At 33.4% G+C, this 24,285-nt stretch overlaps 1 protein-coding gene across 4 annotated transcripts in view; it reads left to right on the forward strand.

Moving 5' to 3' along the window:
• LOC140452342 (uncharacterized) overlaps nucleotides 1-24,285 on the forward strand; it is a 262,587-nt gene that overhangs the window by 196,605 nt on the left and 41,697 nt on the right. For all 4 annotated transcript variants that reach the window (XM_072546552.1, XM_072546533.1, XM_072546543.1 and 1 more), the window contains 3 exons: nucleotides 4,586-4,695; nucleotides 6,820-6,940; nucleotides 20,831-20,888. In XM_072546552.1, the coding sequence (XP_072402653.1) occupies nucleotides 4,586-4,695; nucleotides 6,820-6,940; nucleotides 20,831-20,888 (289 nt within the window). The remainder of the gene's footprint in view (nucleotides 1-4,585; nucleotides 4,696-6,819; nucleotides 6,941-20,830; nucleotides 20,889-24,285) is intronic.

Below are 24,285 nucleotides of genomic sequence, written 5' to 3' on the forward strand. Positions count from 1 at the left end.
AATATCTAACATGTTACAATTTAGTTTTCAAATTTTTAACAAACGGTACTGGGTGTGTCGTTCTAATGTCCCCGCCAAATTGTACTTTCGCCTCGCTTGTGCTATGGACGATAATTTCTTTTCTCTCTCCTCCTGTTTGTTCTTTTATTTCTGCAATATGTTTTTCATTTTGCTTTAATCTCCATTCTATTTCTTTCCTGTCTTCTTGTAGCGCAATTTCAAATTTTTCTTCTATCTGATCTAATTCCTTTTTCTGACAGTTTCGTATCTCCTTCATTGTATTTTAGATATCTTTAATCTCTGTCTCTTGTTTTGCATTCTTTAGGGTTATTTCTTCTATCTGTTGTATCAGTTCTTTCTTTATCCCCTCAACACATCCTTTAATTTCCTGTTCATAGCTTTCCAGACGCTACTCTATATTCCTGTTATTTAGTTCTATTTCTTGCCTTGTTTCCCGTTGGTTTTCTTCCATTGTTTATTTTGTTTCTTCCATTGTTTGTTTTGTTTCATCCATTTTCTGTGACTGGAGTTGCATTAGTTGTAATATTTTATCTATTCCTGATGGTTCTTTTCTCTCCTCAACTATTGTAACATTTCCTTCATTATCCGATCCTTCTTCCAAAATTGTTTCATGTTCTCTGTTATCCTCCTTCCTTTCCTGCATTTTACTTTGTCTCCTTGTGACAGACATGTTGTTTCTTTTTGTTACTCTTTTTGTTCCCGCCAAATGTGAAATTTTACCATACTCTATATGTTGCAGAACACGACAAATATTTCTCCCCAAATTTAATAAATTTCCACGACAAATATCAAATATGCAATCCGTAAAATTCAAATAACTCAAAATAAATATCAAATGTACGATTGGCAAAGAAAATAAAAATCAAATAATTCAGAGCAATAAATATTCAATAAATACTCCAAAAATACCTCCAAAAATTATTAGCATACAATGTTTATCAAACAAAATTCGTTCTACGTACGCGAACCTTCAATAACGCATGGATAATATAATACAACTACAATCTAAGATACAGCTTATAATTCTACATAAACAAATTAAATAATATTCAGTGTCCTTCCTAATGCAAGTTTGATATAACGATTGTACCAAAAAAAAAATTGTATGAATTATCTAATTCTCTCCACAGCTCCGTGTCCCCTCTCAGAACAAATTTGATCTCCTTCGACTATCGAAAACTTATTAACACGTTACTAATATGGTATAATATTTTTTAACCCAAAGTTCTCAAATTTAATATATTATGAATGTTTCTCCCGTTGAAACGCTTCCTCTGCCTTGAGTTGTCCAATTCCTTGTTCTATGCAAAATGAACTATCAGTTCTCAGCAGCCTCCTATGTAATTGGTAATATTAAACAAGATATTGCAATTTAGTGTCTTCAATGCTCTCCTTCGAATGCACGTACCTTTCCAATGATGCCATCCTCTTTTCCTCTCGCCAAACGTAATCTCTCGTTCCGAAATAAACAGCGATACGTAGAATACAAGTAGGAAAAGTTTACTTATAAATTTGTACCAGATCAGCTACCGTCGGACACAATTACTTCACCAACTCACAACTTATTCTTTATCACTTACTACCCTTGGATACCACCTCGAAAACCAACCATTCACTTTAAGAAACTGGAACTAACTGACTCTCATCTCCTCTATACATTCATCCAACCTCTCATTATACACACCCATCACCACTTTCCCAATTCTCGGCCAATCAGAAATTTGCATACCACTCCCACATAAAATCAGAAATACCTACAAACTTTCCTAATTCATATTATTTCTACAAGGACACTTAATTTCTACTGGGTATTTACATATTCCGAACAATCATTTATTTATTAACTATTTTTATTGTCCTTTTCATGGCGCAAATCCGGCTTACGGAACACTTTATGGCTTATGGGGAAAAACCATCGTTAACTTCTATTCATTGTTATATTTATACAAATGATTATTTTTGGTTAATTCCTGGCAGCTCGGAGTATTTTTTTATTTTCTATAATCTCTGAAATATTGATTTCGTCGTACATTTAATATTTTTACCCTTCAATTTTGAATAGACAAAAACAAAAAAGTTTTCAGAAATTAAAAGAAATAGGCTGCATGATAAATTATTTCGAATATCTGAAAGAAATTCATACAAAAGTTTAAAAAAAAACTTCATTATCATTATTGCTATCTGATAATAATTTACACCGTTTGCGAAGTGGCTCAAAATCATCTTCATCATCAGAAGAAACTGTCTCTGCAATAAATATTTGCGATAAAGGCGATGGATTTTCACAAACTTCATTCTCGTTCTGTCTAGCTCTTTCTTCTCTGAAAATGTAATCAGTAATTAAACTTTGCGATGATGATGCTAGTAATTTTTATGTAGCTCGCGATATCCTGACATGCAGTTCTGCAGCACACGTTATAATTTAAAGGCTTGTTCAGAATTGGGGTCATTAAGAGGAAAATGATTTTCTAATTTACTGCAAAGTTGAAGACTTTCTCTAATTAATTTGGAAGTGAGGGGGGTTGCTTTTTCTTCCTCATCATTATCATCTTCTATACTCACGATGCCATCTAAAGTTAGATCTAAAGTATAATCACATACATCATGGTCACTTAATGCATCATCTATAAGCAATTCATTCAACAGCATCGTTGCTGAAGGGATTAAACCATCTTTGCTAAATTCATGTGCCAAATTAATTATTTCGCCTGATGTGTGTCGATGTTTGAATGGTTGCATTGCTTTTTACACATGCCGGCCAAACCTTTTTCCAACAGGCATTTAAAGCTCTTGGTCTTATTTGAGCGGAAGCAGATGCAACATCAAAAATAGAAAATTGCTTCCACATGTCTTTTCAAGTTTAGGGCTCTTTTCTAGTTTACTCCCGATAGATTTGTAAGTTACCTTTATGTTATATTTTTTAAACGTTGCAATTATGCCTTTATCTAATGGCTGAATAAAGCTTGTTGTATTTTAAGCGAAAGAAATACTATTTGAACGTTTGGATATTCTAAGTGTGGATGACCTGCTGCATTGTCAGTAATTAATAAAACTTTAAAATAGTACGTGGTCTAAGAGATTTATTTATTAAGAGCGATTTCAACATCCGATCTCCTGATGCATTGCTACAAAGTAATAATGTTACTCGATCTTTACTTATTTTATTTTCACTTGCAGTTTTTTCATCCTTTGCGATGTACATACCACAGTACGGTTAGTCATTTTTTTTTCAATACAGTCCCGTTTCATCAGCGTTAAATACTTGATCGGCACAATAGTCTCCATCTTCAATAATTTTCGCTAGCTCCTGTGTAAATATTTTTACTGCTGCTTCATCTGGTGTAGCACTGTCTCCTGTAATCTTGATATTATGATGTGCGTTTCTTTTTATAAACCCGGTTATCCATGCTCTGCTAGCTTAGAAATCTTTACCAGCTTGGAAAGTGGAAGTTGATGGCTCTCACTGTTTCATTAACTCATAAAACCGAAGACCTTTTACCTGGATTGAATAATCACTTACAGGAATTATTCTTTAAATTAGTTCCTCAATCCAAATTCCGATGGTTTTTTCTGTTTTTTCCAATAATGCCTACATCTCTTGAGTAAGATAAAAATTTGGCGCTTAATTTTGTACTATATATTATAGATTTTCTTTAGCAACTTCATTCTTACAGTTAATTCGCCTAAATTAGAATGTTTTTTAATTGCCCTAGATCCTTCTCCTTTTCCTAAGAGATCTAAAATTGCAATTTTTGTTTTCGTTTCGAACGAAATTCATTGTCTTTGAAGGTTTTTTTTTTCTCCATTGGGCCAAATAAAATCTTAACAAAAGAAATAAAAACAAATTAGACTTACGATATTGAGATGGCAAAAACCTCTTCTAATGAAAAATAAAACTTAAATAATGAAACGTTTTAATCTGAAAACCATGCTGCTTATTGTAATGCAACTTAGTCAGAAAAATTTTAAACAACTTATTATAAAACGAAAAGTTTATGTGAATAGTTAATATTTAATTATAATAGTTTTTAATAGAAATTGTTGGATAAATATTTGGATGAAATACAAACTTTAAAATCGTATATAAATAATCCGCATAAAAAGTTTATCGATATCGATGCGCTTTAAGATAAGTTTTTAGATTGAATGAAAGTCCAAGTTTTCATGAAATCATTGGATTTGTTACACTTAGCTAAAAAAATCTCCACTAGTCAGTATTTTAAACTCGTTGAACTCACAATATTAGCAACATCTGCAACACCGGATGAAATAGAATTCAACGTAATAGTGCAATACAATACCATTTGATGTTATAAAGGAATTGACCTCTTATGTACGTTTGAAATAAAAGTATAAATTAAAACTCCATAAAAATTAAAATAAGCAATTTAAAAGTTTTTATCTTATCTTCCGGATAAAAACATAATTTCCCTTTTTTTTACTTAACCATATTTGTCTGTGTCCAATACGTCTCTAGTTTTATGAATCAAATATCCCTCACAATTTTGCTTAAATAACCATGTAAAATCCAAAAGTAAACAAAGTTATCTTGTTTTATTTCTAGGTCTTCAGAAAAAATTAAAACGGATTACACGAATTACGAAACACCACATAAAGTGGAAGATTATGATAAGGAAGCTGAAGAAGTGAGACGAGTACAAAAGCATTTTTCAGGTAAATATAAGCATTATAAATCAGTTCTATGAAGCACTATTATTTTATATATAATTAAATCTGCAAAGAAACTAAAAAGTAAATTTTTTATTTTAAGTGTGCTTTCGATATGGAAGTTGAAACGTCACAGAGATCAATTATTTTATATTTTATTGACAAGATATTTGAAAAAGAAAATATCGTTCAGCTACAAATAGTTATACTGTTGTTTTTGATATATAAGTGTGTTTAATTATAATACATTCGTTTTTACTTATTAAATATAAATAGGGAAAAAAATAAATACTGTAAATACAGTAAGTGCTAAAATAGAATGATTAAAATTGGGAAAAATCGAAAATGCCCTACGTCGTTTGCGACGTCCTGAATTTTAGCCTATTCCTTTCTATTTCTCCAATCATATTCTTCCAAGTCGCCCTCTTCTGCATAACGACATCTTTTTTCCACAAAGTACCATCTCTCATTGTTCATGCTTATTACGTATCCAAACGCTGTAGTTATTATGAATTAAATTATCTTTTTTATTGTTTCTTTGATATTGATAGGCAGCCTTTTACTACAGCTATTATATGACAAAACCCATGAAGTTGTCTTCTTGGATTCTCTAATTTATTGTTACCTCAGAGTTAAGCACAGCTTTTTTCTTCACATTTAATTTTATCTGCATCTTAGTTAACAAAAATGCTGTGTAGTGGGGTACCTAGTACCCTTTTGGTAGTCGTTTTGTTTGTTGATTCTTCTTTAATATATTCGGTATAATATCCTCCCCTTTCATTTGCTATATCGCGTGTTAAGATTCGAGCAGTCATTTATTTTATTCTCAGCCAGAGGCCTTCTTTAAGTCAATAAATATAAATATGTGTTTTGAGTTAAACTGTTTGAATCCTTAGTGCTCTATGATATCTCGTATGTAACTATACGTTCATTATTATTGAAGATACTGTGTAGTGTCCGTTTGGTAGTCGCCCTGTTTTGTTTTTTATCTTAATATATTGTTTATATCCTGCTTATTTATTAAACGTAGGACACGCTCCATTCGTATCAATAACAACAAAGATATAATGTAATGTCCTTTTGCCAACGCCGCTATGTGTGTTTGTTCTATCTTAACATATTTTCTGCCCCTTCTACTTTGCAATGATGTATCATACTTCACGATCCTAGTAGATTAACACAACTTAATCTTTTTCGCTGGTAAAAAGAAACCTTCTGGCATGCAAATTTTTTTCTACTTTTGATATTAATCTTTCGACGACCAGGAACAAATAACCGTCCACTCTACTTTCAAAAATACACCAAACATACTACTTTGCTGTCTACTATCTCTTTCTAAATCCTCTCTATACCTCCTGGTAATTTCCATAATACTCAAACAAACAGACTTTACATAAATAAACTTTCTCTGTCAACCGGCTTCCGAAACAATGGGTCGTTAGTCGGCTTTGGATATTCCAAATATTTGTAGAAACCCTAATCGTTTTCTTTGCATTTTTGAAACGAAACCATATTCTATTTATAACTAATTTCTACCTAATATCTTAAACCTATTACATATTACAATCTAAATTTTGTTCACTAAATTTGTTTACATACAAATTTTCACAGTAAAGTTCTTTTAATATTCACTGATATCACATGCTTATATCTAGAAATAAGAGTCTTTGTTAATTTTCCCCTTCTCTGCATTTTAAAGCCCCGTGTATATTTCCCAATCATAAATCATGTTTTTAATTTATAGTGCTTCAGTGTAGATGTGCTTTCATTTCTTTTTTATCATTTGTCCACTCAGTCAGATGGAACAAGATAGATTATGCTAATCTTTTTTCTCTTCGGCTTCTCAAACTGTAAGTAGCTTTAGTGTCTCTTGAAAAATCTTCCCATCTTATTTATTATTTTTTTGTTTTTTTTATTTCATGTTTTTTTCTACTTTCAAAACATCTCTCTACATTGGTGCTTTGTACTCATTACCACAGTGTTCACTGCACTTGAAATATTACCATTTATCCAGCATTATTCCCCGGTATTTTACATAGTAAGTCGTTGTTATCTCTTTGCCAACTCAACCTAATATAAACTTTTTATACAAACTATTTCAAATATATGCTGATATTTTGCTTGTTTTAGGTAGTTATAGTACACGAGAGAAAGAAAAATGGAAAAACGCAGTAGAAATGAAAAATAATCCTTATTCTAAAGAAAATATAGAAAAAAGGATAAAACGCTCGAACAGTGGAGTAGACTCTATGTAAGTATACATTTTTTCTACTTTTCAATCTCATGAGGAGGAATTCTTTGAGCCCTTCTCAGGGCGTGGTGATACTCTAAATATTATAAGCTTGCTGTCTCCAATGGCTCCAATTCTGTGTTAGATGGACAGGCACCAGAGTCATTCATTTGGTATGTCCATCATGTTGAAGATCTTCTCCTCGTGCTTCTCCTTTTTTCTATACTACAAATAGTTCCAGAGTCCCCGTTCTTCTGGCTAGGTGGTCAAAATAATTTAAGTATGCCGGGTGACTTTTTTAAAAGCCTGTTTTTTTATTAAGCTTTTCCAGAATTGACAGGTGGGTTCTGTATTCTGTCCAGGACACGCGTAGAATTCCTCTGTAGACCTACATTTCGAGTTCATGTTTCAGCTGCGTATGTAGCAATGGGAAAAATGAGGTTATTGACCAACCTGAGCTTAGTATTCCTTGTGATTGTTCTGTCTATCTATATGAGAATTAATTTAGCTGTTGCAGATAGAGCCATTGTTAATCTACGCTTCATTTTTGAGTACCTATCGCCTAATGACTTGTGGCGTGAACTCTCGGACCAAATATTTAACTTTTTAAAATAGTTTATGACTTTTATGGCGGTTTTCAAGTTGCTTCAGTTCTTGACGTAGAGTATTTATAGTTTTCAATATGTTTGTCACCCTACTCCTTGTGTCCTTGTTTTAAAAAATTATAAAAACGCTGAGACTCGTCACCTTTAAAAAAATATAAATATGCGCTTTTTTAACAATACTTTAAATGTACAGGTTAATTCAAGCAAGTTTAGCATAGTTCACAATCTTTAGTTTTAATAAAACACAACGTATATTTTTAAAAGCTCCTGAACAACCCGATGTCTACGAACAATATCATCTAGGGTCTATTATCAAGCAAGTCTAACATAATCCCCAATCTTTATTTTTAATGAAACACAACGTATCATTTTGCTGAATAATACAGAGTGAAATTTTGTAATTGTATAGAATGGTAACTACTTATGGAATAAAATTGTTTAACCTTATTACATAACCTCACATAATTGACAGTTCTACTGACGCTAAATTACAGCAAAGTGCTCTGATATCATCAAGTAATGTACAATATGTGCACTAAAATACATAGTTTATAGCAATTTTACCTTTATTTTCTAAATATTCCTACATAATAAATGATCCGAATGCGACTCTAGTCGCAAACTCTGTATCTATCCCACATACTCAGCCAGAAGGTATTCCGCCAAATCAGAAAAAAACATCTATCTGGAGCTCAAAAAAAAAGATGAATATAGAAAATAGCTGCTAAGACATATACCACAGCAACTTCGCATGGACCCAATGCGGGAGTATCAGCAAGACCCGAGCCCCCACCGCGTAAAAAAAACAAGACCAGGCTCAGGCAGACCTAATCATCAACAAACTTGACAAGCAATTGATGAGGAGGTCAGAATCAACTTTTGCAGTTTCATAAAACACCGTTCAGTGCAGAATATCTGTGGTAAAGTGTGCTAACGAGTATACAAACAAATGGATGACTAGACGGTGAGGACCATGGAGGGCCTGTGAAAGAACGTAGACTTAAATATAGTTGATCACAATAATATGCTTAAGTCCCCAAAAGTCCTCAATTTCGTTTCCGGGAAAGAAGCTAATAAAGCAATCAGGATCCGTCTAAGGAAACAAAATGAAGACATTAAGATGAAGATGAAGACATTAAGACGGAAGACTGGTTGTTGAAAAATCGAAAGATCATGGAGGATACGTAAACCCTAGTCTACACGATAGACGAGGTCTCCTATAAAGCAATGACAGCTGCTCATTTTAATTTGTATTACAGACTGGTAAAGGCAGCATTCAAAATTAATAGAGGCCTCGATAACTCCAATCACCTCCAGCATAATAAGACAGCTTCGGCAGAACTTACTGTTGTTATCAGAAGATTCAATGTAGCTTTGATACAAGATCGCTTGAACAAACTGTTTTTAAACAAAAGTAATTTCTAATAAAAATTTAACTTTCGAACCAAGAACAGAACTGTTTCAGTAGAAAACAATTTAAAAATTGAGGAAAAATACATAAGTAAATGTTGTAACAAAATGAATGAAAACTTAAATCATGTGTCCGGACAAACTGATTTTAACAATGGATGTTTCCTCCACGTTCTCGAATGATTGCCTGAATTCACCTCAGTATGCCTTAAATCAAATGAGAAATGTCCTGTTGAGGAATAATTTCTCATTCCTCTAAAAGGGCTTTTTGTAACTGATTTAAGGTTAAAGGGGCAAGAACATGAATTGGTTTCCTTCGCCCAAACATGTTCGATTGGGTTTGCGTCTGGACTCAGTGCTGGCCAATCCATGTTTACAGGAATATTTACTTTATTTAAAAACTGTTGAGTGATTCTCGTACTGTAAGGCTTGGCAATTTCATGCATCAGAACAAAGTCATTTTCAAGAAAACCAGCATAAGGCTCATAAAATCTTGGAGAATTTGATCAATGTACCTGGCAGTTGTTATGGAGCCTCCCAGAACGATGTACAATTATGTACGTGCCTCTAGAGAAATTCTAGCCCACACCATAATTAAGCCCCCTTGATAGCCTACCCTAGGACTGGTACATTACGCAAAACGCTCATGTGGTCTTCGCCATACTTTCTTACGGCCATCTGGAGACATCTGAAGTAAAATGAGCATGGTTTCTGGCAAACTGAAGCCGCGCAACACGATGAAGCCTCAGAAGTTGTAGGCCTGTTGCAGGTCGGCGACTGCTTACATTTTCTTCTTCAAGCCTTTGTCTAATTGTTCGTTCACTTATGTTAGTATTCCGGATGTACTGAAGTTTATTTCGGATTTGTACAGCCGTGGCACGACTATCTCGCAGACTGTGTAAAAGTATGAAGCGATCATCACAGGCACTAGTTCTTCGTTGGGGAACGGTTCCAGGTCGTCTAGTGTAAGCTACGGTTGCCAAGAAACGTATAAAAATACGGTGAACAGTACTACTGGATATTTGATACTTTTGAGCAATATATCGCTCCCTTCTTCCATCTTGAAGCAACGCAACAATAGCAGCCGCTGTTTCGGGATTTACAACTATAATTCTTGAGTTATAGTTTATTCGTCTTCCGGGTTTGGACCGTGTCATTTGTGAGTGACCCAAAAGTGGGTTCATCTCGACGTTTCGCTACAATTGTATGTAGCTTCTTCAGGAGAACAAAAAAGAAAAAGAAACAAAAGACAAGAAGATGGGTAGTTAGCAACGGTAACTCAGTTACTCAACGCAACCAGAGGCGAATACTAACTACCAAGATGGGCATTTGGTCACAGTAACTCAACTACTCAACGCAGCCAGAGGTGAAAACCAAATGCCAGGACAGGGATTCACGTCCGGGACGTATCGGCACACTCCGTGGCGCGAACGTCAAGAAGCGCGCGCTGGCCAATCATGTGGCTGCATCGTGGTAGCGGGACCGGACGGCGGCTCTAGACTGGGATTCCAGATGGGAGACAAGTAGTATCCTTCCTCTCGATTGATATTATGTGGATTTTTTCGGATCTCTAGAGATTCGCGGATTTTCCTGGAATAAAAGAAGGGGCTCTTAGAAATGATATGAGTTTTTTCGAACAATATGGAATGACCGGTTTCTTGGCAGTGTTCTGCAACTGCAGAATGGGAGAAAAGACCTGATCGAATGCATCTTTGATGCTCTTGAATCCGAGTTTTGACGGAACCACCAGTTTCGCCAATATACACTTGTCCACATGAACAAGGAATAGAATAGACACCACAGGAAGATAGGGGCGGTAATGGGTCCTTAGGAGAGGGTAGATATTGTGAGATTTTCTTGGGTGGTCGAAAAGTAGTCCTGATACCTTCCTTGCGAAGAATTTTGCCAATCCTATCAGTGACACTTCGAATATACGGAAGTTTTTTGCAGATGGCCAAGTTCTTCTCTAAGGTTGCCAGGTTCAGAAATCGAAATGGCCCGATGGATGAGAGAGTTGATCACAGAATTCTTTTGGGCAGGATGGTGGTGTGATGAAGCATGTAGGTAACGATTCCATACGATTCCATACCAACGATGTGGTTAAATCCACATAATATCAATCGAGAGGAAGGATACTACTTGTCTCCCATCTGGAATCCCAGTCTAGAGCCGCCGTCCGGTCCCGCTACCACGATGCAGCCACATGATTGGCCAGCGCGCGCTTCTTGACGTTCGCGCCACGGAGTGTGCCGATACGTCCCGACACGACAGGTCACCGCGACTATAAATAGAGCGGTAGCGGAGTAATCGTCGGATTCACTCCCTGCCTCTCGACGCGTTAGTGTTCTGAGCTGTTGGACGTGAATCCCTGTCCTGGCATTTGGTTTTCACCTCTGGCTGCGTTGAGTAGTTGAGTTACTGTGACCAAATGCCCATCTTGGTAGTTAGTATTCGCCTCTGGTTGCGTTGAGTAACTGAGTTACCGTTGCTAACTACCCATCTTCTTGTCTTTTGTTTCTTTTTCTTTTTTGTTCTCCTGAAGAAGCTACATACAATTGTAGCGAAACGTCGAGATGAACCCACTTTTGGGTCACTCACAAATGACACGGTCCAAACCCGGAAGACGAATAAACTATAATTCTGACTCTGGCCGTGGAAGCCTACGATTTCATATAATTCTTGAGATTAAATCAACACAATTCAACTTCAAATTGTGTTTGACAATTGATTTCAGTTTACAGTTTACTGACATCAACAAGAATAAAAGAATAACAATAGAATACCAACACCTACCTTTGCACTTTTAAAAGTGATAAAAATTGTGTATTCTTTATTTCTGATTTTTTATGCATTTTTTTTTTCGGAAAAGCACTTAAGTTTTATTAGCAATTACTTAAAACAGTTTGTTTCGTTTGTGTTTACGTTAAGTTTTTATTTTAAAAATGCAAGTGCTTCGTTTTTCGTGCCGGTGAGTGTTTATAAGTGATCTGCCCCAAGTCCCGAGTACCTGCCTAATAGTCAAAAGACATATCAAAACACTACCGTTGGAGGGAGAAAGTATAAAGTAGATAATTCTCAGATCAGTATACGTCCCATATTATGATCCCAAACCACCGCCATCAAGGGAGTTGGATCAGTTAGTGAGAGATTCCAGGAAAAATGGACTGAAATTAATCATCAACTACGATGCTAATATACACTGTATGATCTGGGATAGTACAAACAAGGATGAAAGAAGTGAGTCAATTCTATAGTTTATTGTGGACATGTTTTATATAACAGAACCTGAACATGTTTTAACTGCATACCGGATGGAGGTAATTGATATGACACTGATCATGAGTCATGTGGCTAGAATTGTTACAAATTGCATCTGTCAGATGAGGTATCTTGTTCACACCATCGACACATCTGTTTTTCTATTTTTGAAATAACAGGTAATGAGCCTATCAAGGAAACTTATCGCAACCCTCGTAAAACAAATTGTGAGGCATATCAAGCAGACCTGGAATATTGTTTATGCAGAGTTAAAGGTACGATAAGGTATATATTGGACTTATACATAACTGCCGAACAATTTCAATAACTGTTCGGAAATAGTGAGGAATTTCAACAAAAAAGTACCCTGGTGGAACGACAACCTTGCAAATCAAGGGACAGAATTCAGAAAAAAATTTAATTTTGCCCAAATATAATGAGAAACTGAGAAAAGCAAATAGATAATCGTATAGAAGGCATTTCGAGGAGATCAAAACAGACTGCAAAAATGGCAAGGCTCCGTTAAGTTCTCCCAAAAAACACTTAGATACGTATTTCTTTGCTCCAAAAGGAGTCAAGTGAATACTCTCATAATGGTGAAGATATGCTGAAAGAACTTTTTAAGGTACACGTCTATCATCATATAACGGGGGTCCTACGGCGATTGCCGCTTTCCGCATTTCAGCCTCCATCTTTTCCTATCTCTCTAATCTCCCTCTTCTAAGCCTCTAGATTGCATTGTTTTTGTAATTTCTCTTCTACAGGAATTTGGTGGTCTTCCCCTTTTCCTTCTTTCTGGCGGGACATACATTAAGGCTTTCCTTTCCTTGTATTCTATCTGAAAGAGTATCTCTAATTCCTGTACGCTTTCGTATTTCCTCATTCCTGATTCTTTCCATTCTCGATACTCGACATGACCTTCTAAGATAATCCATTTTCACAACGTCTACTTTATCTCGTACGTAAGGTACACTTTCCTAAGTCTAAAACAATGCTGACAACACTAGACATATCGCAGCAGATTGAAACAGATACAATGACTTGTGGTTCTAGGGAAAACTGGCGTGTGGTAAAAGAATTGGTAAACCAGGACAAAATCAAATAAGTATTAAACTTATTTAAGCAATATAAATTACTGAGTCTGGATGGGATTCACCCAATACTTCTACAGAAGACAAATGACCTTTTGTACAAAAAAATACGTATCATACTGCAGGCTAGCTTAGGACTGGGGACATAACAAACACATAGAAGCTATGGTTATGGTTATGGTAGATTAAGGCAGGACCTATTTATGAACATAGAGACTAATTAGCGTGGCTTTTATATTTAAACCCGCTAAAGCAAACCGGAAAAAGCTGTCGCTGAAACCGATAACTCTGATATTATTTGTACTGAAGACTAGAAAAACTGGTCAATAAGCATATTAGAGATAAAGTATTGTTTAAAAGACCCATACATTAAATGCAGTAAGCGTATCAAGCAGGACTCTCTGCAGAAACAATACTGCCCTATGAATGAGTAGAGTGAATACATCCGCAACGTTATTGGGGATACAGTATTAGCACAATTAGCCAGAGTCTGTCTAAAGAAGGGAGTTTTATCTAATATCCTGTGGAATCTGGTCATGGATGGGCTGATGATAGCTAGACTACGACAGGCATAATATCCTGGCTTATACGGATCACCTCATCACCTTTGATTCACCCACGGCAAATTTGATGGCATAATCAGATAGAATACAACAGTTTCTAATTGTATATGCAAAGTTTACTTTCCAGATGAACTGTTGAAGTCCCCAGAAGTTCAAAATCAGAAAATTTAACAATAACAAGGAATTTAGAGTGATTGGGCCCGCTACGTCTAAGTGGTACAAATCTTACACATCTTAATCTAGTGCGTGAAGTAAAGTATCTTGGGACTTGGGATAAATATTAGACTCGAGGCTTATTTGAATTTAGCAATTATAACAAATAACCAAGAGAGCGAGCGATAAATGTAAGAGACATGTTAGATTTAAAACAAGTTAGTAAAATCAACAATTACATATACATCAGAGTTCTATCCTCAAACTAAGCAGGGTGCAAAGACCTGCTTATCTCAGAATCACAGGTGCTATATAGGACACACCAACAACAGCTATGGAGGCCCGACTTAACCTCCCTTCTTTACATATAATTATAAGAGAGAGCGACAATGGGATATTATAGACTACGGAAAAACTTAAACAGCATACCGGTTATGTTAGAACCTAGCAACACCACTAAATAAATTAGATATACGGAGTGGATTATCATTTCTGATCATATGCAGGGTTATACTTAGTATACAGATGGGTCTAAAACTGTAGAAAGGTCGGGGGTAGGAATATTCGGTAGTGGTGGAAATTTAAAAATTTCTATTCTACTAGTAGAATATACCTCTTTAGGGAGATTTTTGCAATATTGCAACCAAATTGCATCGTCCATGATGATCGTTGATTTCCATGACGTCCATGATCGTTGGATATCGTGTCAGCTACAATATTCGCAATGGTGACTTAATTGACAGCCGCTCTAAATAGCACTAATAGCACAATAGGTAATGTAGTCGATTTTCCTTAGCATTGCCTTAGATTTTTAGCGGGACAATAAACCTGGTCAAAAACATGGCAAAATGTATCTTGCGTAAACATGTGATAGTTGGGCTAAAGTACTGCCCAAAATAAGCAGAAATCAGCTCAAAGTCTTAATAAGCTTCCTGAATGGACATACATACAATACTACATACAATGAAACTGTTTCATGGAGACATACTGCAGACTCTGTAGCATAGAATCTGAAATAGTCAATCATATCTTGTATGGCTGCAAAGCATTAGGTAGTAGATGGCAAATACTTTTTGTATACCACCAAGGGATTCCAAAAACATATGGTATCTATCCACTAGACCTGTACAAGCTGATACGGGGTTCCAGAATGCTGGAATAAGTATCATAAAGAAATGGAAGGTGTACAATAAGCTAATTGGCTGCAGTATGACCGGTTTATAACAGACAGCTTCCATGAAAAAAAAAATAATAATTCTAGAAAAAAAATTAAAAACTTGTATATTAGAATACAAGTTATTAAATTTTAATAGTAAAGTAACTTATATTAAGGAGATATGGACAATAAAAGAGTGATCGGAAAAAAGATTCAAAGCTGTCGTAATAGATTTTTGAAAAAGAATGAAGTTGGGACCTGCCACATATATTTCACAGTAAGACTAATATAGACAGCATTCCGAGAGACTATTGAGGCGGGAGAAAGCGCAATTTTTTTTTTCGATTGTTTTCTTCTCATACAGCTAATATTTAACGGAGGATAATAAAAATTTTTAATTATTTTCTTGTATCTATATAAATCTTTAATAGAAATAATTATTGTAAAATTACCATTATGCATCATAAAAACAATATAATCAGCTATCCTTATATATATTTTCTTATCTTGAAAATCTAATAGTATAATATATTTCAACACTAATTTGCGATAATTAAAATTATTTGTGATAAGATAAAGCTTAGTGATCAGTAGACCGGGACTAGATTACTCGAAAAGTTGATACAAATAAATTAAATTTTGAAAAACAAGATGGCTAAATCAATGCTAGATCTTATGGTTGAGGAAAAAAAGAAGTCAAAACAACATCGGCAAGTACTATTTTTTTATCATCCAAGTTTACGATTTAATTCTGTTTTAAAAAACTATTATAAAATCTAATAGTATAATATATTTTAACACTAATTTGCGATAATTAAAATTATTTGTGATAAGATAAAGCTTAGTGATCAGTAGACCGGGACTAGATTACTCGAAAAGTTGATACAAATAAATTAAATTTTGAAAAATAAGATGGCTAAATCAATGCTAGATCTTATGGTTGACGAAAAAAAGAAGTCAAAACAACATCGGCAAGTACTATGTTATAGATTGTAAAAAAATTATAGATCTTTTTATTAAAATTATGAATTTTTAAGGTTTCTATCATCCAAGTATACGATTTAATTCTGTTTTAAAAAACTGCAACTTCCGATTAAGACTGACGGGTTTCATTGAATATTGTATTAGTTATTATTCGTTAGATAAACTAACAAGCTAAACCTTGGCTTGATATATCTTTTGCTTAGAGATTGTCCATTTGTTTATGATCTTCTTATAAAATTCTTGCCGATACCGATTCAAATCTATTAGACTAAAAATATGCATTACAAAATTACAAATTGATCGTGTGCTTATTTTAGTTTTATGTTAATAATCTTATACTATTGTAAAACTTTAAAAGATCTTCTTCTCCTATTTTTATATAAGACGTATGTTCTTAGATCGTATAAAACACATTCGTATAACATTTTTATAACATTTTCTAGTCAAAAATTTTGGCGAAATTTGAAAGACAAAAAGTAATATACAAGGTTGGATAATAAATTAAATGTCCAAAAAGAAATGAGTGCCCTAGACAAGCAAAAAACAATAATATAATATGGAATAGTTTAGAGATTTGGGACGGTTGCCTGTATCGTCATCTTTTAAAAATAGATTCTCTAACTTGTCTTCTAATTACCAAAATAAATATTATACAAGTAAACAGGATTACAATGGGATTAAAGTTGAAATTTTTAAAAATCCTTGTTAGATGATCCATTATTAGTGTTTTTTGTGAATTCACTTGACCTCGTTTATTTGATTGTGTATTTTACAAGGACATCTAAATTGTATTTTCCAAACTGATTAAACTCATTATTATTATTTAGTTAATTGCCTATGAATCGCATCATTAAAACATCCAATTATATCAAACAATTGTCGCTAGGCTTAACAATACAACCAAATAATATATCATAAAACCTGTATTAGGCCATATGGCGTTTATAAAACACTTTTATAACATAATCTATATCGCAGTATGTAATTATTGTTTTGTTTTATAATTATTGCTTTGCAAATCATATAAAATGTGAAAAGTACAGTAAATATGAGCGACGGTAAAAGTGGATCAATTATAAGCAAAAATTTTAAAGAACGTGATTGATACCAAATCTTGAAGCTAAATAATCTTAATATTAATAAACATTGGCGATGAATTATGCATATTTCATATAAAATGTATGATTCATTCAAAAGTCAGCTCGTATTTACTAATAATGACTTTCAAAAAATACTTGCAATTTTAAAAGCTTGCGAAAATATTAAGATCAATAAAGGTGATGCTGGAAAGACAAAAAGATACCGATAAGTTTTGTCACTTTTGTTCTATATTATTACTCAAAAACAAACTCTTAAGAATATTAACCACACAATATCATAGTAATATCAGACATCATTACAACTTTTATTAAACTAATAAGGCTACCTGTGAGAGCTTACATTGTTGTGCTGAAAAATATCCGCCTTTGGTCTAAATTTTCTTAAATTGTTGTTCTTAACAAAAGGCAACAATGCATAGGTTTCGCAGATGACTTACGTGTTTCTAAAACGTTCAAGAATAGAACTTTTTTTGAAGAAAAGTTTGAAGATGAAGCTAGAAAATATGGTCTGACTATAAATCATGAAAAATTCAAGTATATGGAAATGAGCGGGGAAATGTAGAAGAAAATAAATGGATCGCTCTTAGAAAAAATGAGTATAAATTTGAGAAGAACATAATTTGAGTACCTTGGAGTATCAGTTACAAATAGAGGAGGCGAAGAGAGGGAAATATATTAGCAGTTGTTGAAAGGCAGCAACGCAGTAGGATCAATAAGCGCACTGTTTAGCAAAAAACGTGTCCAGCGCCGTCAAAATTCAAAATTTATGAAACAATAGTGAAACCAACAGTATTATGTATATGAAACTTGAACAATTAATCAAAAAGAAAAAAAAAAGTGAGATATTGGGAGAGAAAATTCCTGAGAAAAGTTTTTCTTCAAAAGCTAATCAACACTATCGAAGCCAAGGGCCTGTAGCCTCTAGCCTGTTTATATATATATATACTCCTTTTAATTTTCCTGTATTACTCGTAGTTCTATTATATATAATATATAATTTGGTATAATTTTGGAGCTAATTTAGTATATAAAATTCACTTATTCACTCATTATTATTTTTAAAATCAAAAATGTAATTGTTAAATTAGTAAAATATGAAGAACTACGATATAACTGTAAACCAAATTTTTTTATCTTTGTGCACTACAGTGTTGGCCAATAAATGTAGTTGAGTAAGTAACCAAAAGATGCTTAAGATATTTTTTTTTGGAGACATATATTGATCTTTGATAGTCTGCGAATCAATGTGCCACTATTAGATAAGCTAAACCTCAACCAATTAAGTTAGATACGAATAATTTTAAAAACCTTACAGTATAGGTAGAGGTGAAAGAAATTAAGGTAGATCAACGATAAGATACACATTTATTATACGCTCAAATGGTTGCAGTCATTGACATTTTAAATTAAGAATTTACAAGAATGAGACAATACTTAAAAATGGAAGGCAGGATCAATAATTAAGGATATCACAATATTCGCATTGGATTATTGACTAAAAATGATCAGAATACTTTCATGACTTGTTTCCGTTTAATTTACTTCATTTTGTTAGGTTTAGTGTGATTAAAAACCAATCATTTTACGAGTAAGAGTAAAGAAAGCTCTCAACCAGCTAAAAAATTTTGAGTTTGAGATTTTTGAGAATTACTTATCACACGTACACCAAGTGACGAATTTCAAAGTAGTAGACGAAGTTGTATATTTGGGCTTCCTGATAACCAATAATGATGATAGCTCCTCAGAAATCAAGCGCAGACTAGCAATGGCCCAAATCGCAACATCTAAATTAATTAAAATATGGAAATACCGAATAATAACCAGAAATTACTAGGCTTAGTTGAATAAATGCCCATATTTTTCCTATTGTTACATATGAAGCTGAAACAAGGACTCTTCAAAAATAGATAGAACTAAGATCAAAATTTTCAAAATGTGGGTTAACAGAAGAATTCTACGCAAGTCCTGGACAGAGCACAGAATCAACCGGTCCATTTTGGAAGAGCTTAATATAAAAGACAGGCTATTGAAAAAGTAAACCGAGAATACCTAAATTACTTCTGCAACATAACCAGAAAAACGGGGACTCGAATGGAACTACTAGTAGAAGGTAGAACACCGACAGAAAGATCTTTAAAATACGATAGTCAGACCAAATACAGACTCTAGTAAGAGGAAAATCCCTAAAAGTAGTCGTCCATCTGGCACAGGATGGCAGCTATTGGAAACAGCAAGATAATAATATTTAATCACCACACCCTGACGACAAGGGATTAAAGAATGAGGAGGGGAATATGATAAAATTTGGTTCTACAAGACCTTGTAGGGTAAGATACTGCGTTGTATATACAATTACTTGCTCTTTTAGGATAAATATTTAGTAACTTGTTGGTATAATAATAATACATAATTCGATAAATGTTTTGAATGTAAAAAACTAAGATGGATAGAGGAAAGGGGCATACGAGTCGGTCTCACTCGCAAGGTACCATGATAGATGATTTACGTCAAAATATAATAATAGAAAGAGTTATGTCATGCAAACTTATAGTACATTTCCTTCTTATGGTTTGATTCACAACAGTTACATATAATAAATAGAATATTAATTTTATAATTTATAAAGATCACATAACTTTTTCGCTAATGATAGGAGTTTTCAGCTCTCTTCCTATTACTAAGTTAGGTACAGATCAATATGTATCTGATACAGCGCATTCAGAATAGAGTATTTGAATTATGTAAGTATTGTAGTATACGATAACATGAGCGAGAGTATTTACGGTTTGCCTTTTAGACTCAGAATTAAATTACAGAATAAAAATTTTCGGCCTACATAAAGCGACTAAAGCAAATATTGGTGTATTATTCAGAGTTTACGGTATTCAGTTATCATAATAGCATGACCGTGTCATGGCTTATGTTTTCAAATATACATTAAAGAGCTTTTGTAGTGAATATGTTTTGTTGGATTTGATTTATCTCAAAATACACATGCAGTCGATTACAATTTTCGGGATCAAAAACATGTATCCATGAATCGTAATCTGTCGACCTTATATTATAAACATGATTTGAAGCATCACGATTAAATTTTCCAACGTATTAGTACACTCAACGATACCAATCTTCTTCCAAAAGATTGTAATTTATATAGATTCAAACGCGAAGAACTTTTCTAAGCCTTCATGCAGTAATAAATGGGCTAGAATCATTAAGAAAGCTTAATCGTCAATCACGCAATAAATTACATGTCGGTCTTGCAATATTTTTGGAAAGAATTGCGTCAACAATTACATTCTGAAAATCAGTTAACCCCTTTAACTTGCAGAAAGCTATATTATTATTAAAGTCGAGTTAAGTTGATCAGAAAATTGATGTACCAACAAATCCATGACAATTATAAAAAATCTCTACAAAAAAATATCATCGTTTTATTTTCTCGTACGACATAATTTTGACAAATTGGGGCTAATAGAAGATGTGACATTTCAACAACGGTGTTACTAAATTTCAAAACTTTAGTAGCAGCTTTGGTATTTTAATTTAATTGTCTAGTTATTTTTCTATTATCAAGTTTTTCCTTTGCAGTTTCGGGCCTGATTACTATGCCAAAATGGCGTCGTCACCATCAGGAACCAAAGGGAAGGTAAGTCTCGACGGAAAGCTCAACGAAATTGAAGAAATAACAACCTATTCTAGCCTACCAAGAAGTCTCTATACACCAAAAACCTCCAGTAGGCATTTTGTTAAGAACCCTTTACTAAATTTTCCAGAACTTAATTCTAAAGAATGAAGTGTTAAGTTGTGAAATGAAGAGTTACTTATGCTCAATTATTTAAAACAATTTAGGTTAATCATACCAGTAAAACTTGGGAGAAAATGTTTAGTGTCGAGTATTGTTAGGTTATTGTTAAGATGAATAAATTTTTCAACGAATATTTGTTGCAAACTTTGCAGATCTTTATTATTTTAATAGGAATAAAGTTGATGCACCTACATGATAATCTTAACTTTAAATAAGAGACTATATAACAGTTCAGTAAGAATCTAATACTATGTACAGTATTGTTGATGTACACTGTGTGCTCAATAATAGCTCTGTACTGTTTATTTTTTTAACTTCTTGCTAAGAATTAAAAATACCGACAGACTCCTTTTATTTGTGCTTACTTTATTTTAATTAATATATGGAATTTTAATATATTATATGCATGCCATTCAGTAACGGTTTTGTATTAACATGTATAAATGTATTCACAAATACAAGACCAAACCATTGATATGATACTTACTCTACCTTGACCAAAGCTCCAGTTCCGATGATCTAAAGTTAAATGAACTAAATTTTATACACTTCAATTTTTTTTACTCGAATATTTGCTTTATTTACCATCTTTAATGATAATTAATAACAATTCTAATTGAAAAGACTTTTATTTTGATGTTTCCATTTCCACTTCTCAAAAATTTGAAGTAAAAATCAACACATCAAAATAAACGTATTTTCAACTAAAATTATTATGATTCATTGCCATTTAAGATAGTAGATACCATAAAAGTTCAATAACATTCACATAAAAAAGCTTATTTTCTCTTCCTTCCGTAATTTTTCGTAGATTTTCACAAAGTATATTAAGTTATAGAGTGCGCCTCTAAAGCGTCTCTTCCTTCGCGGTATTTTCTAAATCATAAAACTTAATTAAACTTTCTGATTAACGGAATGAAAAGTACGCTTTCATCGTTTATATGTCATTTTAGTAATGAGAAAATTCCAGCAGCCTACGACTCTGTGAATAAAAGAAAAATGTTCAAAGCAATGAGTAACTAGAATACCAAATCAGTTGGTAAATTTAACAAAATTTAACTCTTAAAAAAGTTGAATGTAGAGTACGAATTTAGGGAGGACTGTCTAAACCTTTTAAAACAAATGACGAGCTTCGCCAGAGAGATCCTCTCTTCTGTATACTGTTTCATATGGCTGTCTAAAAAGTAATACGTATGTCACAAATTACAACCATTGGTTAAATATATAATAAATCAGTGCAAATCATTGCCTATGCCGATGATATCAATATTGTTGGGAGAACGGAAAACGCTGTACGAGAGGCGTATGTAGCATTAAAAGTATGAGCTACAAAAATTTGGTTAATAATTACCACCAACAAAACGAAGTATATAGAAATAAGCAGGCAACCACAAATCCTACGACCACTTGTTATAGAAAACGACGTAATCCAATTTGCAGACGTAGAAGCGCTCCTTAACACTGCAAATAATACTACCGCAGAGATAAACTGCAGAATTTGTATGTCCAAGAGATGCTATTTTGGGCGCAATCTCCTCTTTAAACCCACAATTTTCGAAAAATGCAAAAATAAAACTCTACAAAATAATAATACGCCCAGTCCTAACGTATGGTTCAGAGACCTGGACTCTAACAAAAAGTAATGAAAATATGTTAGGATTATTCGAAATAAAAGTACTAAGGCGAATGTATGGAGCAGTGAATGACAATGGAGTGTGGAGAAGACGATACAACTTTATAGAATATACCAGGAGCCAGATATCGTAAAACATATTAAGAGAGGACGTCTGAGGTGGATAGGGCATGTCATGTGGATGGAACAAAAGGGTCCAGCTAGAGAAACGCTCCTTAATAGGCGCATTGGTCCGAAACGAAGGGGAAGACTCTGAATTTCTTGATAACATCGATGAAGTCATGAGAAATATGGAAATACGTACTTGGCGGAAAAAGGCGATGGAGAGGGACGAGGCTAGGAACAGGACAACTCGCAGGGTTGTAAAGCCAGAATGATGATGATGGGATAATTTAGAATGGTAAAAGGTCGTCTTTTTGTAAAATACTTATTAATAGGATTAAAGAACAAGTAATACTTAATCTGAACGCTCGTTTTAAATTGTTGTCAGCGACAGAATTACCAGTTTCGACTCAGAAACTATCTTGTTCTTTACGTGCTATCTCCGCGACAAAGGTTGGCAATCATCTAAGTTTTGACACTACAGTCCGAAAGAGTTCAGTTGAGGTGCATCCAAACCATTCTCTGAGGTTTCTCAGCCAGGACATTCTTCTTCTACCTATGCTGCGCTTTCCTTGAATCTTTCCCTGCATTATTAGTTTTAGGAATTCATATCTGTCACCACGTGTTATATGACCCAGATATTGTAGTTTTCTTATTTTGATATAATCCAGTATCTCCTGCTGTTCTCTATTCTTCTTAGTACTTCTTCATTGGTTATTCTGTCTGTCCAGGAGATTCTCAGCATTCTTTGATATGTCCACATTTGAAATGCTTCCAATTTATTAAGACATTGTTTATTTAAAGTCCATGTCTTCACACCATACAAAAGAACAGAAAATACATAACACTTTAATACTCATTTTCTAAGATTTAGGCTGAGGTCTCTACAATGTAATATTTGTTTCATATAATTGAAAATAATTAATACTAAAACTATATTCAAGTCAGTCAAAAACTATTCATTTTCAATATTATCACTAGTTCAAAAATTTTCCTCGAGTTCCTAAACAATAAAAATAAACTCTTTTTAATGAATAAAAAAACTGTGAATGGGTATATATGTTCAGTTATCCACAAAAACTATTAGTTTAATTGTTATTGTGCGGAAAATAAAAAGTGGAAATTATTAACTAATGTTAATAATTGAAATTGTTTTTTAGATTTTAGGTTAAAACATATTTTTTTTTAGATATCACTGGAAAAAACCTAAAGCTATCTTACTAGGAATTACTTGCTATATGATTCCACTTAAATTATCTTATAGAACCGTCCGAAATTTTTAATAATTAGCTTACTAAAATAGCATAAAAACGATGAACAGGTATTTTAGTTTAGTAACTTAGAAGTTATTTATTTTAAATTTTATTATTTAGAAAATAAGTTAGAGGGTAGAATTTACATTCCCACTTCCCTAATGATTACAGAAAAAAAGATTACATTAAACTTAAATATATACAGAATCTACTATAAATTATACTATGTATATGGTGGGTAATTCCTGTG

This window comes from Diabrotica undecimpunctata, chromosome 1 (assembly GCF_040954645.1).
Source record: "Diabrotica undecimpunctata isolate CICGRU chromosome 1, icDiaUnde3, whole genome shotgun sequence".
NCBI lineage: Eukaryota > Metazoa > Arthropoda > Insecta > Coleoptera > Chrysomelidae > Diabrotica > Diabrotica undecimpunctata.